This window comes from Indicator indicator, chromosome 32 (genome assembly GCF_027791375.1).
Source record: "Indicator indicator isolate 239-I01 chromosome 32, UM_Iind_1.1, whole genome shotgun sequence".
Taxonomy (NCBI): Eukaryota; Metazoa; Chordata; class Aves; order Piciformes; family Indicatoridae; genus Indicator; species Indicator indicator.
In genome coordinates this window covers 6,863,587-6,881,414 of record NC_072041.1, presented here as the reverse complement: position 1 = coordinate 6,881,414, position 17,828 = coordinate 6,863,587, and the positions used below count along the sequence as shown (strand labels likewise).

The window sequence follows — 17,828 nt, the reverse complement described above, 5'->3', positions numbered from 1 at the left end:
GAAAAGAAGGCTCCAGGGAGACCTTAGAGCAGCCTGCCAGTACCTGAAGGGAGCTACAAGAAAGCTGGGGAAGGACTTTTTACAAGGGCTTAGAGTGACAGAATGAGGGGAAATGGCTTTGCGTTGGAAGAGGGGAGATTGAGACTGGAGATGAGGAAGAAATTCTTTCCAGTGAGGGTGGGGAAACACTGGAACAGGTTGCCCAGGGTCCCTGGAGGTGTTCAAGGCCAGGTTGGATAAGACCTTGAGCAAGCTGGGCCAGTGGGAGGTGTCCCTGCCCGTGGCAGGGAGGTTGGAATTGGATGATCTTCAAGGTCCCCTCCAACCCAAAGCATTCTATGAAACCAAGCAAGGAGGCAGCAGAAGTCAAGGTGCCATCTTCCATAACTCCCCCCCAAATGGAGTGAGCCTGCTCATGCCTGCCATGCCTTTGGAGCCTGCCCTTTTACTTCAAGGAGGTTATTGTCTGGTAACAGCACAGGAAACAGAATTAAAAAAAAAGTCAGCTGTAGAGGTTTGGATGAAACTTGCCCCAAAAGGTCAAAAATCTGTTTGCTGGAGTCTGGCTTCTGTTGGTTTTGGAAGTCTTACAGGTGACAGTGCACACACTGCTCTTGCCTGAGTGGAGACTTCAGTCTTGTGGAGCTCAGGCTGAGAGGCTGCAGCAGAGGCCTACAGATGTCTCAACAAGGAGGAAACCACACTGGACTGAACCAATTGTTTCATCTCTGCCTCCAAGGAGGGACTGCAATCACCAGTGTGGGAATCACACAGACCCTCCCCTCCTACCCAAGCCTCATTTCAGCTGCTCTGGTTCATGTCACACTCCCACCATGAAAAGAAGCCCAGCCAGCGTGTTGCTGATGGAAAGCATGGAGAGCACTAATGAGCACCATCCAGAGCTAATCCCAACATGTAGAGCTACCCAGCAATTTTCCAACTCATTAAAAACCCTTCATACCAATCACACAGCCAAGCTCACCACAGCTCCCCAAACAACTCCTTCTGAAGGCTCCTTGGGGCTGCTCAAGCCCTGCAGCCCTCCAGGTCTCATCAGAAAGCCAACCATGCTGCACCAGCTCACATCAAGGACTGACTTATTCTGTGTCCCACCTCCACAAATGGGACACTTGAGGTTGCCAAGGGTTTTGGTGACGCAGATGGAGCCAATTACTAAATGCTTTCCATCCCTTCCTGCAGGGAGTACTTTCTCTCCTGACCCATGAAGCTTTCTCACCTGGACCCTGACTTATGCAGCCAAAAGCAGGATTTAACAGAGTTTGGGAAATCTAAGCCAGCCACAGCTTTTATGACCATGGAACTTCCTCCCAAGCAGCTTCAACACTTAAGAATCTCCCTACCTAGATTTGTAAGCAGCTGCTCTCCTGCACATGAAGAAGACAAACAGCTCACACATGATATAAACAGTTTAAATTAAAAGGCACTAATTCAAATAGCTGCTGTGTGCAGACCCTTGAGAGTTTTAGGGGCTCTCAGACAAGGTTTGCCAGCATCATGCATAGTATCCAGCCCTGTCACAGAAAAAGGGATGTGATCCAAAAAGCTGGGAGCAGTGTGGAGAGAGAAGCCAAATGGATTTATCATTTATCACAGAATGGGTTGGGTTGGAAGGGACCTTCAAGATCATCCAGTTCCAACCCCCCTGCCATGGGCAGGGACACCTCCCCCCAGCCCAGCTTGCTCAAGGCCTCATCCAGCCTGGCCTTGAACACCTCCAGGGAGGGAACATCCACAGCCTCCCTGGGCAACCTGTTCCAGTGTCTCCCCACCCTCACTGGAAAGAATTTCTGCCTCATCTCCAGTCTCAATCTGCCCTTCTCCAGCTCAAAGTCATTGTCCCTCATCCTGGTACTCCAAGGCCTTATCAAAATCATAGAATCATAGAATCAGTCAGGGTTGGAAGGGACCACAAGGATCATCTAGTTCCAACCCCCCCTGCCATGGGCAGGGACACCTCACACTAGAAATAATACCCTCCCCAGCTCTCCTGTAGCCCCTTCAGGTCCTGAAAGGCTGCTCTAAGGTCTCCCTGGAGCCTTCTCCTCTTCTCCAGGCTGCACAACCCCAACTCTCTCAGCCTGTCCCCACAGCAGAGGTTCTCCAGCCCCTCTGATCATCATTCTTCATGGCCACCTCTGGACCTGCTCAAACAGTTCCATGTCCTTCTCACTACAGACAGGAGGAAAGACTCAATTCAAAGGTCTAACAGCCCTGTCCCAGCCTCAGTGCTCTCTGTCTGCCAAAATTTAGCAGCTCTGGTCAGAAATAAGCCATCTATTTAGCCTGCACAATTGAAACAAGTTTTCCCAGCCACCCATCGAGTAGGATCTGTAGAGATTAGGTCCCTACATTAGCAATGCCTTGAGTCACACCCTGCCACAGACTGTTCTGAAGGCCAGCTGACAGTAGCCAGTCTGTTATAACCCAGCTGTGCCTCACAGGCTGTGCAGCTAGTAAAGAGCATCCTCCTGCAGCTAAGTTTCCTTCACCAGCAGGTTATAGACATTCAAGGCCAGATTTGATGGAGGCCCTCAGCAACCTGATCTGGTTGGACCTTGGAAGAGCCCTTCCAACCCAATGGATTCTGTGAGAGAAGGCAAACAGAGCCAAGCAGGTAACTGGGCACTGCTGGCCAGGGTGTGAGGTTCTTTTGGATACTCACTGACTGCAGAACACCTGCTACAGCATAAAGCAGAAATAGATTTGGGTGCTCTCCAGAGCCATATTGGAGCACCTCTGCTATGAGGACAGGCTGAGGGAGCTGGGGGTGTTCAGCCTGGAGAAGAGGAGGCTCTGGGGAGACCTAACAGCAGCCTGCCAGGACCTGTGGGATTCACAGGAACTGTGAGTGCTGGGAGGATTGGGAAGCCAGGGCTGTAAAGGTGATGTTGTGTGGTGCCATTATGGTTCCTCTGTCACCAGGAAACAAGAAAGTTTAGCAGAGGCTCCTCCTCCTTCCTCTAGAGATCCTGGGGCCAGGGAATGAGGATGCTGGCTGCCCTGGGATGGAGGATGGCATGGGGAAGCTCTGCTATGAGGACAGGTTGAGGGAGCTGGGGGTGTTCAGCCTGGAGAAGAGGAGGCTCCAGGGAGATCTAACAGCAGCCTGCCAGGACCTGAAGGGGACCTACAGGAAGGCTGGAGAGAGACTGTGTGCAAAGGCCTGCAGGGACAGGACCAGGGGCAATGGCTTCAGACTAGAGCAGAGCAGATTTAGGTTGGATGTCAGGAAGAAGTTCTTCACTATGAGGGTGGTGGAACACTGCAACAGGTTGCCCAGGGAGGTGGTTTGGGCTCCATCCCTGGAGATATTCAAGGTGAGGCTGGACAGGGCTCTGGGCAGCCTGAGCTAGTTGGGGATGTCCCTGCTGAGTGCAGGGAGGTTGGACTGGATGAGCTTTGGAGGTCCCTTCCAACCCGGACCACTCTAGGATTGTCTCAGCAGCTCTCTTTGAAGCACCTACCACAGGAGCCCTGTGTCAAACTACAACCAGCCAGGGAGTTTATCAAGAGACAAAGCCATCCATCAACCTTGTGTGAACTGCTCCAAACTACTTTCACTAAACAGCAGCCTCCAAGCTGGTGATTACTTCAAGACAGCTGCTAATGACCCCTCATCCAAAGGCTGTCTGAGCACACACAGAGTAGTTCAAACCTGTCGGCTCAGCCCAAAACAAACACCTGGATTCCTGGCATTGTTTGGGCAATTGCTGTCTGACAGGGAGAGAAACAAACCACCACACCTCCCAGGTGAATCAGGAAGTGTTCTCACATACCAGACCTTCTTTACACCCAGCTCAGAGCATCCCACACTTACCAAGTCGATGAGGTCACTGAGATTCTTCTCTATCTGCTGCGGAGGCAGGCGCCTCATCAAATCCAAGGCACAATCCAGCTGCTGGTCACTCTGCAGAGACAAGGACATCCTCCTGTCACAAAGGGGCCAGGGAACACATCACATTCCCACCCAACAGCTGCACTGCTTGCCGACTGATAGGAGATACAGCTCCTCCTTATGAGCAGCAGCATGTTCTGGTATCACTACAAAGAGATTCCCATCAAGTCCAGCACCATTTGGTCATGGGTTAGTGGCGAAAGAGTTTTCCAGAGGAGGGATTTAAGCACCACAACTGGTGTGGTGCTGCTGATGGAGAGGACTCCAGTCCTCCCCTCATCAAACCCTGCTTCCAATGTTTCATGCATGTTTTTTCCAGGCTAATCTCCATCACAGTCTGGGTTAGGGAACTGAAAGTTCCTCCTCCCCAGGCAGTTTTTACACTTCCTCATTTGTATTGTGCCATTCAGCTGGAGATAAGCAGCATCCAAGGCAAATTCTGCTCCAGCACTGAGCTCTCTCTCCCTGTGCTTCAGTTGTATCAAAAAGCAGAAAGGAACACACACAAAGGATGATCCAATATTGCCTTCTTGTTACAAAACACACACCAAAAGCTGCCTGTAACTGGGGAATCAGGGACTGGAGTTATTTGGAGAAATCACAGCACCATAAGGACCAGAGGGTTGCAGCACCTCCCCTATGGAGACAGGCTGGGAGAGTTGGGGCTGTTCAGCCTGGAGAAGAGAAGGCTCCAGGAGGCTTTAGAGCAACCTTACAATACCTGAAGGGGCTCCAGGAGAGCTGGGAAGGGACTTTTGATAAGGGCTTGGAGTGACAGGAGGAGGGGAGATTGAGACTGGAGATGAGGAAGAAATTCTTTCCAATGAAGGCATTGAGACACTGGCACAGGTTGCCCAGGGAGCCTGTAGATGTCCTCTCCCTGGAGGTGTTCAGGGCCAGGCTGGATGAGACCTTGAGCAAGCTGGGCTGGGGGGAGGTGTCCCTGCCCATGGCAGGGGGTTGGAACTGGATGACCTTGAAGGTCCCTTCCAACCCAACCCATTCTGTGGATCTATGAATAATCCAAAGAGTTTATTGCAGCTGCTCTTATATCCAGTTCTGACACTCACACACAAAACCCACCCCTTAAACTTCACTTGGGAGTCAGAAAACATGCAACAGACATTACCACAGACACCTGAGGAGCTGAACCATGTCCTGGACATAACCTTTAGCTCTCCTGCTCACCAACAGATATAAACAGACACCTTCCTGCAAGCCTGAGAGTGCCCAAGTTCCTCTGATCAGCAGGCAGCTGAAGCACAGAGTTTGTTTGCACTGCTTCTTCCCCTCCCTTGCTTCTTTTTGCCACCCAGATGCAACAACTTCAGCTTTCATTTCTCTCCTCCTGCTTTCTGCCAAGCTCCAAACGTTTTGTTTAAAGCCTTCCAAACTCAAGTAGTTATTTTATCACATTATTCATGGCAGCCCCCGGGGTCAGGGAGAAACAGGAAGCAAAGTTTCCTGCAATTAAGCCATACCCTAGCAATGAAGAAAGGAGAGAGCTCAGCTCAGGGCACAGCCATTACCAAAGCTCTTCTGAACAGGAACTGCCCCTTCCCTTGCAAAAGAGAAATATTTAACAGCCAGCAAGTCAGACAGCCTGGGCTGGGGAGATTAGAGATGGATTCCTCATTCAGAGATCCATAGAACAGCTTAGGTTGGAAGGGACCTTCAAGATGATCCAGTTCCAACCCCCTGCCATGGGCAGGGACACCTCCCACCAGCCCAGCTTGCTCAAGGCCTCATCCAGCCTGGCCTTGAACACCTCCAGGCAGGGGACATCCACAACCTCCCTGGACAACCAGGATTCAACTTCCATGTGTCTGCAATAATCTCCTGAAAAGCAGCAGGATGAACTGAGCCCAAGAGCAGAAGGCTATGACAGCTGTCACTGAAGGACACATTCAAGTAACACAAACCTCCCCAGGCTCTTTAAATCCTAGAATCAGTCAGGGTTGGAAGGGACCTCAAGGCTCAGCCAGTTCCAACCCCCCTGCCATGGGCAGGGACACCTCACACTGGAGCAGGCTGGCCAGAGCCTCATCCAGCCTGGCTGCAAACACCTCCAGGGATGGAACCTCAACCACCTCCCTGCACAACCCATTCCAGGCTCTCACCACTCTCATGGGGAAGAACTTCTTCCTCACATCCAGCCTGAATCTCCCCACTTCCAGCTTTATTCCATTCCCCCTAGTCCTGTCACTACCTGGGATCCTAAAAAGTCCCTCCCCAGCTTTCTTGGAGCCCCCTTCAGATCCTGGAAGGCCACAAGAAGGTCACTTCAGAGCCTTCTCTTCTCCAGACTGAACAGCCCCAACTCTCTCAGTCTGTCCTCATAGCAGAGCAGCTCCAGCCCTCTGCTCATCCTGGTGACCCTTCCCTGGACACCTTCCAGCATCTCCATAGCCCTCTTGGAACAGAGGCTCCAGAACTGGATGCAGTACTCCAGGAGTGGTCTCAGCAGAGCTGAGCAGAGAGGGAGAATCACCTCCCTGGCCCTGCTGGCCACACTTCTCCTGCTGCAGCCCAGGCTCTGCTTGGCTCTCTGGGCTGCAAATACTTGGATAAGGTGACAAGCAAATCCTTGGCTGAAATGAGTCTGAAGTTATTTCTTCTGGAAAGCAACCCCAAACTGATCCCTGAACTATCACCACATTTAAGGCTGAGAGCCTGGGCTGAGAGCCTGGAGAAGAGCAGCTCCAGAGGGAATCTGAGCAACGCTCAGCAAGAGCTAAAGGAGCTGTGGGGGACAAGAGGCTGGGGCCAGACTCTGCTCAGTGGTGCCCAGGGACAGGCCAAGGGGCAATGGGCACAAAGTGGAACCCAGGAGGTTCCATCTGAACAGGAGCAGAAATTTGCTTGGTGTGAGGGTGCTGAACCCTGGAGCAGGCTGCCCAGAGAGGTTGTGGAGTCTCCTTGTGTGGAGAGCTTCCAACCCCCCCTGCCCATTGTGCTCCTGGGCAAGCAGCTGTGGGTGCCCTGCTTTAGCAAAGGGATTGGAGTGGATGATCTCCAGAGGTCCCTTCCAACCCCACCACCCTGGGATTCTGGGATATTCATGCACAAAAAGTGCTGCCCATGATTTTTCAAATCTTTTTACTTACCTTCATCCCACGTTCAGGGGAAGGGAAACCAACTCATCTGTTTTGCTAGTAACCTTTCAGCCCCCTGAGAAAGGTCCTGCCTGGATGGCCCAGGCCTGCCCAGCTCCAGCAGCCAAGCTCAGGCAGGAGCTCTTTCTGACCACATATTGTCTTTACCTCCTGCTATCTCTTACATCAAGGAAGGAAAGCTGGCACATGGTCACAAGGTCGTGCTCCTCACTTTGGGATCGTGGGAACACTTAGGGAAGTGCTCCATCCTCCTCTACCAGCTGGAATTGTTTAATAGACAAAAAAAAAAAAAAAAAAAAACACCCCCAAAAAAAAACACCAAAACAACAACAAAAAACCTAGGGAAAGATGATGCTAAAAACCAGCACTGAAGCTGCAGCCCCAGAGGAAGTGTTGTACAGTGCAACAGGTCTGGGATAGCTGCTGAATGAAGCCTCTCCACTGGGAATGTTTTATGGATTAACCAAAACAGCTTGGAATGAACACTTTCAGGACAATATATTCAGCAACTGTTCAAAGCAGAGATCATAGAATCCTAGAAGGGCTCAGGTTGGGAGGGACCTCAGAGATCATCTACTCCAACCTCCCTGCCATAGACTGGGACGAGTCTCAACTCGGTTTGGGTGCTCAAGGCCTCATCCAGCCTGGCCTTGAACACCTCCAGGGAGGGGGCATCCAGGACATCCCTGGGGCAGCCTATTTCCGTCCTTAAACCTGTGGTGAGATTATCACTTTCACAGAATAGGTTGGAAAGAACCTTAAAGATCACCCAGTTCCCAACTGGAACTTGGACTGAGCACATTCAGGGCAACATATTCACCATCTGTTTAAGGCAGAGATCATAGAACCACAGAATGGCTTAGGCTGGAAAGGACCTCAGAGATCATCTACTCCAACCTCCCTGCCATGGGCAGGGACACCTTCCACTGGACCTGCTCAAGGCCTCAAACAACCTGGCTTTGAACACCTCCAGGGAGAGGGCATCCACAACCTCCCTGGAAGTGTTCAAGGCCAGGCTGGCCAGAGCCTTGAGCAATCCATGCTGGCACAGTCAAAAGGCAACACAAAGCCCACAGATTACAGAACAAAGTGTTGGATACATCTTCTGTGTCCTATTCCAGAACTGAAGAAGTCATTCTGCCAGGAGCTTTTGCTTCTGCTTCTTTCCCTGGAGGTGAAGTGAGGTTCTAAAAACCAAGTGTGGTCAAAAAAAACATCCTTTGGTACCAGCCCTTCACACTCAGAGCAGCTGTAGGTCCTTAAGAGACAGGAACCACATCCCAGGTGCCAAATGAGCAGCACAGGGTTCTCTGATCTTACAGGAGTGAGCACTGTGCTGTCACTGCAGAACTGGGAGTGGGGAGTTATCAGTGGCACTCAAAAATCCCACAAAGCCTCCACGCAACTTGTGCAGGAGCAAGGTGTTCTTCAGGCACTCAGGATCTAGGTCATTCAACCCCACAGAACAAGAGGGGTTGGAAGAGACCTCTGGAGATCATCAAGCCCAATCCCCCCTCCAAAAGAGGATCACCTAGAGAAGGTCACACAGGAACACATCCAGGTGAGTTTGGAATGTCTCCAGACAGGGAGACTCCACAACCTTCTTTGGGCAGCCCCAACCTACCTCTCTTAACTTCACCTCTTTTGGATTTGCCCTTGCTCAGTTCTCTTGTGAACCTGCATGCTGAGGTCAGGGCTTCCTCAGACCTCCAGCCAAAACACTTGTGCAGAATCCTTGCCTTTAGACATGGAGAGGCTTACAACCCCCTGCTCACTGAGAGGTGATTAGACAGGCTGACTCCTAGGCTGGGCTGCTCTCTAGCCAAGCTCTTTGAGGCTGCAGGACTTAATGAGCTTAGTGTTTACTTGAGAGGAGGCTGTTTTCCACCATTCCTCTGCTTCGTGCAGCACAGAGCTCCTGTGGAGGAGCAGGGAGTTCAGGCAGCCACCCTAAATGAAATTTTATTACAGCTCAAGTCACTGAAGGGTTTAGAGATCACAGGAATCTCAAAGACTGAAAATATTAGCTTAGATGAAAGCTCCTTAATAAGTTTCCTCTGAAGATGTTTGGCTATCTAGAATCTCCACTTGAGCTTCTGCTGGAGTGTTCCCATGGTACCAGCAGAGGGGAAATGGTTTGAGTGTGTCCACAGGAGCAGTTGTGTTTGTTCAGCCTCCTCTGCCTGAATCAGCTCTTGACTCAACTCATTTCCAACAGAGAAACTCTCTCAGCACAGCTACAGGCCTCTGGCCCAGAGTGTTGAGGCTCAAATAAAAATAAATAGTGCAGAAAAGAAATGAGTTGGGGAAAGGTGCAGAGGCACAGGACAGCTGCACACTTCAATTCCACCCCTACTGTGGTGAGAGCTGAGGGTGGGCAGAGGGCATCCAGGGCAGAAAACACAAATAAAACCCCAGAGGCACACAAAGTGCAAGAATGAAACCAGGCAGAACACTGAACTGCCTTTGGGCTCCCACTCATCACATCCCCTAACACCCCCCAGCTCCTTGGGATGAAGGGGACAGGGCACAGGAGTGCCTGGCATTGGTCTCCTGGCCAGGATACTGGGTGCTGCTGACATCAGGCAGCCCAGAGCATGCAAACCTGCAAGCAAATTGCTCCCCATGCAGTCCCTGCAGGGCATGGCACCCAAACATGCTCTGCCAGCCAAGGTAATAACCCCAAGCAGGCCTGCAGCGTGCCTGGCACTGAGCTGTCACCTGAGAGATGAAGTCAGCAGGAGCCAGGATCCACACCTAAAGCTTTTCAGACACTGCCACCAGCAGAACCAGACACATCAGAGACTGCTCATTTGCTCTTCTCAGACACCAGCAATCTGATGAGTTACAACCCACCAGTACCCTGCAGTTCCTCCAAGGCACCTCTGCAGGTGCAGCTCAGTGCAGACACAAAGATTCACAGGCTTTGGTCACAGCCAGCAAGGTCAAGGCAGGCAGTGGGCTGCATGGAGTGTGGCCAGCAGGTCAAGGGAGGTTCTCCTCCCCTTGTACTCTGCCTTGGTGAGGCCACTTCTGGAGTCCTGGGTCACTGCTGGGCTCCCCAGTTCTACCAAGACAGGGAACTGCTGGAGAGAGTCCAGGGTAGGCTCTGAAGATGCTGAGGGGCCTGGAGCAGCTCTGTGAGGAGCAAAGGCTGAGAGCCCTGGGGCTGAGAGCCTGCAGAAGAGCAGCCCCAGAGGGGATCTGAGCAATGCTCAGCAAGAGCTAAAGGAGCTGTGGGGGGCAAGAGGCTGGGGCCAGACTCCTGTCAGTGGTGCCCAGGGACAGGCCAAGTGGCAATGGGCACAAAGTGGAACCCAGGAGGTTCCATCTGAACAGAAGGAGAAAATTCTTTGGTGTGAGGGTGCTGGAGGCCTGGAGCAGGCTGCCCAGAGAGGCTGTGGAGCCTCCTTGTCTGGAGAGCTTCCAACCCTTCCTGGCCAGTGTGCTCCTGGGCAAGCTGCTGTAGGTGCCCTGCATTAGCAGGGGGCATGGAGTGGATGATCTCCAGAGGTCCAACTCCCACCACACTGGGATAGTGTGACAAGTTTTGGACAACTCTGTTGCAGGACTTCACCTATATCTGGGTTTGAAGATTGCTTACCCAAACCTATAGCTCTCCCCATTTCAAAGGCTGAGCCACTCCACTTGAAAGGAGCTAAAAGATTCCAGTTCACCTCCCAGCCCTACAGTCAGCTGGAATTTGCTGCTATTTAGCACAAAGACCTGCAGATTTAATTCCCTCATCTTCACAGCTTTGTTCTGATAGCTCCTGCTCATTTGCCTATGTTATTGCCTAGCATAAACAGAGTTAGGCAGTGCCTTCAAAGAGAAAAAAAAAAAAAACAGGCTGGTTTCACTTCTGTATTACTACAGCTCTGAGCTAACAGCTGCAGAGAGAGAAACCAGCCAAGGGAGCTCAGTGCTACAGCAGTGGCAGCTTCTCCTTACTTTAGGCTCTTCTGGCAAAGAAGCCACTAGGGCCACCAAATCTTTCCCAGCAGCAAAGCAAATGAACATTTCTACTCAAGGCATGGTTGTACCTACCCCCCTTGCCCAGCTGTGATGCCAGCTGAGGACTGGGCAACCTAAAAATCACTTCAGTAGTTAGATTTAAGGTTAAAAAGTCAGACACATGTAGCAAGAGCATTCATTATTCAGCCTGTGCTGCCCAGGGGGAATAAGGAGTGGGGTCTTAAAGCTCATCCAGTTCCCACCCCCTGCCATGGGCAGGGACACCTCCCACCAGCCCAGCTTGCTCAAGGCCTCATCCAGCCTGGCCTTGAACACCTTCAGGGAGGGGACATCCACAACCTCCCTGGGCAACCTGTTCCAGTGTCTCTCCACCCTCACTGGAAAGGATTTCTTCCTCACCTCCAATCACAACCTCCCCTCTTCCAGCCTCACTCCATTCCCTCTGGTCTCACCACTCCAAGCCCTTGTCAAAAGTCCCTCTCCAGCTTTCCTGTAGCTCCCTTCAGGTACTGGAAAGCTGCTCTCAAGTCTCCCTGGAGCCTTCTCTTCTCCAGGCTGAACAGCCCCAACTCTCACAGATCCTAGAATCAGTCAGGGTTGGAAGGGACCACAAGGCTCAGCCAGTTCCAACCCCCTGCCATGGGCAGGGACACCTCACACTGGATCAGGCTGGCCAGAGCCTCATCCAGCCTGGCCTTAAACACCTCCAGGGATGGAGCCTCAACCACCTCCCTGCACAACCCATTCCAGGCTCTCACCACTCTCATGGGGAAGAACAGTGTTAAGGTGGGTTTGGAAGATCTCCAGAGAAGGAGACTCCACAACCTCTCTGGGCAGCCTGCTCCAGGCCTCCAGCACCCTCACACCAAAGAGTTTTCTCCTCCTGTGCTGATGGAACCTTCTGGGTTCCAGTTTGTGTCTACTGCCCTTTGTCCTGTCCCTGGGCACCACTGAAGGGAGACTTCTTGACACCCACCCTTCAGATGGCCTCAAAATGTCCTGGCCCCTGCAGATAAACCCAAGGTCTCTGAGCTGCTTCACACAACAGCTTTGCTCAAGGCTGGCACCTGAACTACCCGAATTGAACATCCAGGTTGGCATCTCAACTTTCAGAAAACATACAGATAAGCTAAAAAAAAAAAAAAAAAGTGAAGGGACACCAAAAAAGGCACTTTTGCCCAACTTCCACAATTTGAAGTACTCCCAAATCAAATCACTTTGGTCACTGGGCAGCTTACAAGCAAAACAGCTTCAGAAATTAATACAGGGTCAGAAGTGCCCAACACAGGAATACTTTTTCCCCCTCCTTCCTTTTCTGTTGCAGACAAATCCCAGCTTGTAAACCATCTGATTTCCTGTCAGTTTTCCCAGGAGGAATGTCTGGCTAAGGGTTCAGCTTTGTGCCACTAAAGCATGAGGGTTTTTTCTTTTAATTGCAACACTGCTTCCCCTCCTGCTCATCATTTCAAGCCCTGCCAACTTCCAGAGCCCAAAAGGCTTAAGATTCCCTTTCCTAACAAGACAGAATTGCAGCAAAGGGTGGAATTCCTGTAACCTCTGTGTAATGAAAAGCACAGGAGTGAGTTAAGTGGCAGGATTCCCTTCTTGGCTGTCAGCATTCACTTCTGGGGATGCTGGATGGGAAGGGGACTAATCCTCTGGGATGCATAAATCCCAGGCTAGTTCTGCACTCAGGACACTGCCATCAGCTGCATGGCTTCCTTGCAAGTTGCTTTGCTATATTATCTTTTTCTTTTTATGAAATCTCTTCTGGCAGATCCTATCTCAACCCATTTGTGATGTACTTCTGAATCATAGCATGGGTTGGGCTGGAAGGGACCTCCAAAGGTCATCCAACCCAACCTCCCTGCAGTCAGCAGGGACATCCTCCATTAGACCAGGTTGCTCAGAGCCCTGTTGAGCCTGACCTTGAATATCTCCAGGGATGGGGCCTCAGCCACCTCCCTGAGTAAGCTGTTGAAGTGTTCCACTACCCTCATGGTGCAGAAACTTCTTCCTAACATCCAATCTGAATTTCCTTAAAGCTCATCCAGTTCCAACCCCCTGCCATGGGCAGGGACACCTCCCCCCAGCCCAGCTTGCTCAAGGCCTCATCCAGCCTGGCCTTGAGCACCTCCAGGGAGGGAGCATCCACAACCTCCCTGGGCAACCTGTGCCAGTGTCTCCCCACCCACACTGGAAAGAATTTCTTCCTCATCTGCAGCCTCAATCTCCCCTCTTCCAGCCTCACTCCATTCCCTCTGGTCCCACTATTCCCAGCCCTTGTCCAAAGTCCCTCCCCAGCCTTCCTGGAGCCCCTCCAGGTACTGGAAGGCTGCTCTAAGGTCTCCCTGGAGCCTTCTCTTCTCACCAGCCCCAACTCTCCTACCCTTTCCCTGTAGAGGAGGTTCACCATCCCTCTGCTCATCTTTGTGGCCTCTCTGGACCCCCTCCAGCAGTTCCACGTCCTTCTTGTGCTGGGGGCAGCAGAACTGGACATGGCACTGCAAGGGAGGTCTAAGCAGAGCAGAGGGGCAGAGTCACAATGATTTATGGAATCACTGAATGGTTTGGCTCAGAAGGGATCTTTGAGGTCATCTAGTTCAACCCCCTGCAGTGAGCAGGGACCATGCAGATGGCAGATACTTCTAATAACTTTCTAAACTAATTTAACATAGAATCACAGAATCAGTCAGGGTTGGAAGGGACCACAAGGATCATCTAGTTCCAACCCCCCTGCCATGGGCAGGGACACCTCACACTAGATCAGGCTGGCCATCCATCACTTTTGTTGATGTAGAGCCCAACACGGGTCTCTACCAATACTCAGAGCCACCACACACAGAAGAGGAGCAGGAAGGACCAGCACCACCAAGGCTTTTTGGAGCAGGCTATTCATCTTGACCTTTTGCCACCCTCACTAATGATTGCTGCACCAGTGTTTGTCTTCTGGGTAACAGAAACAATGTTTTATTTATTAAACTTGTCACAGAACACGACAATGTAATTTACTGGCTTTCATCTGGTGCCAAGAATTCCTGTGAAGCATAAAGTTCACAAGAAAGTCCTCTCCCAATAAATCAGAGTGCCAAAGGAACGTGCAATCTGCTAGCCCCACATGGAAGAAGGAAAAGAGGGGGGGGCAGCAGTGCAACAGCTACACAGACGTGGGGCACAGACTGCAAAGCAGCATCCCCCCCTCTGCTCTGCTCTGCTGAGACCCCACCTGTAGCACTGCCTCCAGGTTTGAAGCCCCCAGCACAAGGAGGACATGGATCGGTTGGAGAGGGTCCTGAGGAGGTCACAAAGATGATCAGAGAGCTGCAGCACCTCCCCTGTGGGACAGGCTGAGAGAGTTGGAGCTGTTCAGTTTGCAGAAGAGAAGGCTCCAGGGAGACCTTAGAGCAACCTTCCAGGATCTCAAGGGGCTGCAGGGGAGATGGGGAGGGAGTCTTGACAAGGGCTGGGAGTGATAGGATGGACGATGGCTTTAAGCTGGAAGAAGGGAGATTGGGACTGGAGATGAGGAAGAAATTCTTTCCAGTGAGGGTGGGGAGACACTGGCACAGGTTGCCCAGGGAGGTTGTGGATGTCTCCTCCCTGGAGGTGTTCAAGGCCAGGCTGGATGAGGCCTTGAGCAAGCTGGGCTGGTGGGAGGTGTCCCTGCACACAGCAGAGGGGTTGGAACTGGATGAGCTTTAAGGTCCCTTCCAACCCAACCCATCCCATGAATCTATGAACTTGGACATCAATGGGATTAGAGGACCTGAAGCTGACTGCAGAGCTGACCACCTGATTCCACTGAACACAGAGATGGTACCAGGCTCAGGTTACGGCACAGGAAGGGTTTTCCCCGTTCTGAGTCTGGGTTTAACACAACCTGAGACTGTCTGTTAGACAGATGGAGAGAGAGGAAGCCTTAGCTAGACAAAATGCCAAAGCCTGCTCACAGCAGCAAGGCAGGAGGAGTTGGCCTGATTTTGCAAGCACTTCAGCAGGAAGGTTGTAACATCTGCCTGCTCACTACCAGAACAGATGTTGGCTTGAGGACAAGTATGCTCTGACAGACAGACAGCCACAGACAGCTCTGCTGACACCATGACCATGCAGCATCCTTTCAAGTACCCAGTGCCTTCAGATGCCTCTTGGCATTTCCTTCTAACTCAGTTCCACAGAATCATAGCATGGTGGGGGTTGGAAGAGGACCTCTGGAGATCATCCACTCCCACCCCTCTGCTCCAGCAGGGCACCCACAGCAGCTTGCCCAGCAGCACAATTCCCAAGGGGGTTTGGAATCTCTCCAGAGAAGGAGACCCCACAGCTTCTCTGAGCAGCCTGCTCCAGGCCTCCAGCACCCTCACACCAAACAAGTTTCTCCTCCTGGTCAGATGGAACCTCCTGGGTGCCAGTCTGTGCTTATTGCCCCTTGTGCTGTCGCTGTCACCACCAACAAGAGTCTGGCCCCAGGCTCTTGCCCCGCACAGGTCCTTCAGCTCTTGCTGAGCATTGCTCAGATCCCCTCTGGGGCTGCTCTTCTCCAGGCCTTTGCTCTTCACAGAGCTGCTCCAGGCCCCTCAACAGCTTTGGAGCCTCCACTCGACTCTCTCCAGTAGTTCCCTGTCCCTCTTGAGCTGGGGAGCCCTGACCTGGACCTAGTCCTCTGCGTAGTTCCACCTTTGAGCCATTTCCTGCAGCTTCACAAACACTTTGGCACCCACCAAGGTGTTGTGCACTCAAGCAAGTCTTGTTTTCTAAAAGCTGCTAAGGTACCTCCTCAGCACTCTCCTTCCCCTGTCAGCTGCCTCTCACCAAACAGAAGATTGTTGCCATGCAACAAGTAATCACTCACAGGATCCTCTTCCTGACCTGGCCAGCCCTTCTGTAACAGCTCCCCTGCAGCTCACCTCTGCAAGATCATCTCCTGCAGCTCCAGCCCTGCAGATGTACCCTAAAACTACTGATTAATATTCTCTCATCCTCCCACTTCATTCTTTCCCTGCACACCTACTACTAGCAGGCAAACTGGGTTAGCTCAGGCTTTGAGAGGAGCTCTGCAGCAGGTCTGTGTTGGTTCAGAACTCTGCTGCCCTGTTTTTCATAGTCCTATCAGCTCCTTGCCTTCCATTCAAACATTTCTGAGGGAGAACCCCAATCAGTCCCTGGAGAAGGGCTGCTTCATCTTTACAGGGGTCACTTAGATCTTCCCTGTTAAATTGAAACCATAATTACTAGAAACACATCAGCTCTTGAGATTCCACAGTGCACTTGGTCATCCTGAGCATCCACAAGCATCTTGGTTTTTGATCCCCTCTCTAGAATCCTGCTAATCCTCTGTCATCTTTTCTTCTGCACACTGCTTGTGCTGTGTTCCAAATAGCCTGGTCATGAAAGCATCAGAAGAGGAACTGCTCAGCTGAAAGGGAGATTTGCTTTTCTTACAGAAAGAGGCAAGTTTAGCAACTTGGTCCTGGCCTGACAGATCCATTCAGCTCCAACTTGGTGGTTTCTAATAGGAGAAGTTATTTACATCAACAGCACTGGAGATAATGCACTTCTTTAGCAGCAGGAGGTAAGTTTTATGAGGAGGGAATAAACTGTGAAGGGCTAAGGATCAGGAAATTCATTTCCTTGTGTGCTGCTCCAAGAAGCTGCTGGAGTGTGTCCAGAGAAGGGCAACCAAGCTGGGGAAGGGTCTGGAGAACAGAGCTGGTGAGAGGCAGCTGAGGGAACTGGGGGTGTTTAGTCTGGAGAAGAGGAGGCTGAAGGGAGACCTCATTGCTCTCTACAACTCCCTGAAAGGAGACTGGAGTGAGGTGAGGGTTGGTCTCCTCTCCCTGATACTAGGTGACATGAGAGGAAATGGCCTGAAATTGCACCTGGGGAGGTTTAGGTTGGGCATGAGGAACAATTTCTTTACTGCAAGAGTGGTGAAGGATTGGAACAGGCTGCCCAGGGAGGTGGTGGAGTCCCCATCCCTGGAGGTGCTCAAGAAACCTGTGGCTGTGGTACTTTGGGACATGGTTTGGTGGCCATGGTGGGGTTGGGCTGGATGATTTTAGAGGGTTTGTCCAACCCAAACAGTTCTCTGATCTCTACTCTCTTACCAAGATGACACCAAGCACTGTCAGTTATGCTTTCAACACATCAGACACTCAACAGCCCTAATACTTTCTGCTGGGCTGCCTGTGGAGCCCTTGTCACCCTGGGTAAGCCCCTGTCACCCTGGCTAATCTGCCAGCACACTCACAGCTGCCCAGTTGAAATGCACAGACTCAGCACTTTCCAGCAGCCTGCAGTCTAGGAGCTGGGGTTGTAAATTCATGAGAGAACTCTGGCAAGTAACCAGATGCCTGGCAAGGCAGAGGGGAGGCAGAGAGGTTATATCTGATTAGCCCTCAGTGCTCTCCCGTGGCCTAAAAGGTCACAAAAGTAGGTTAATAAACCTCCTGCTGTGCCTAGCCAGATGCACTTTGCTGACTGCCAGACAGTCCAGTTTTGGCCAAAGGATCCAGTGCTAAGGATTTGAGGTTTTCAACTAGAAAGTTATGGATTTTGTGTATGTGAACAGATACACAGATTGCATGGGGCTGGAAGGGACCCTCAGAGGTCATCTTGTCCAACTGCCCTGGAGTCAGCAGGGACACCTCCAACTCGATCAGGCTGCCCAGGGACACATCAAGGCTGACCTTGAATGTCTCCAGGGATGGAGTCTCAACCACATCCTTGGGCAACCTGTTCCAGTGTCTCCCCACCCTCCTTGTGCAGAACTTCCTCCTGATGTCCAACCTAAATCCACTCTACTCCAGTTTCAAACCATTGCC

General features: G+C 51.6%; 1 protein-coding gene across 2 annotated transcripts in view; it reads right to left on the bottom strand.

Moving 5' to 3' along the window:
• CAPZB (capping actin protein of muscle Z-line subunit beta) overlaps positions 1–17,828 on the bottom strand; it is a 76,410-nt gene that overhangs the window by 47,763 nt on the left and 10,819 nt on the right. Inside the window, exon 2 of one of the 2 annotated variants that reach the window (XM_054394803.1) lies at positions 3,839–3,928. In XM_054394803.1, coding sequence (XP_054250778.1) covers positions 3,839–3,928 — 90 coding nt within the window. Of the gene's footprint in view, positions 1–3,838; positions 3,947–17,828 lie in introns of those variants that run through there. The other variant, XM_054394802.1, reaches the window with a different exon arrangement.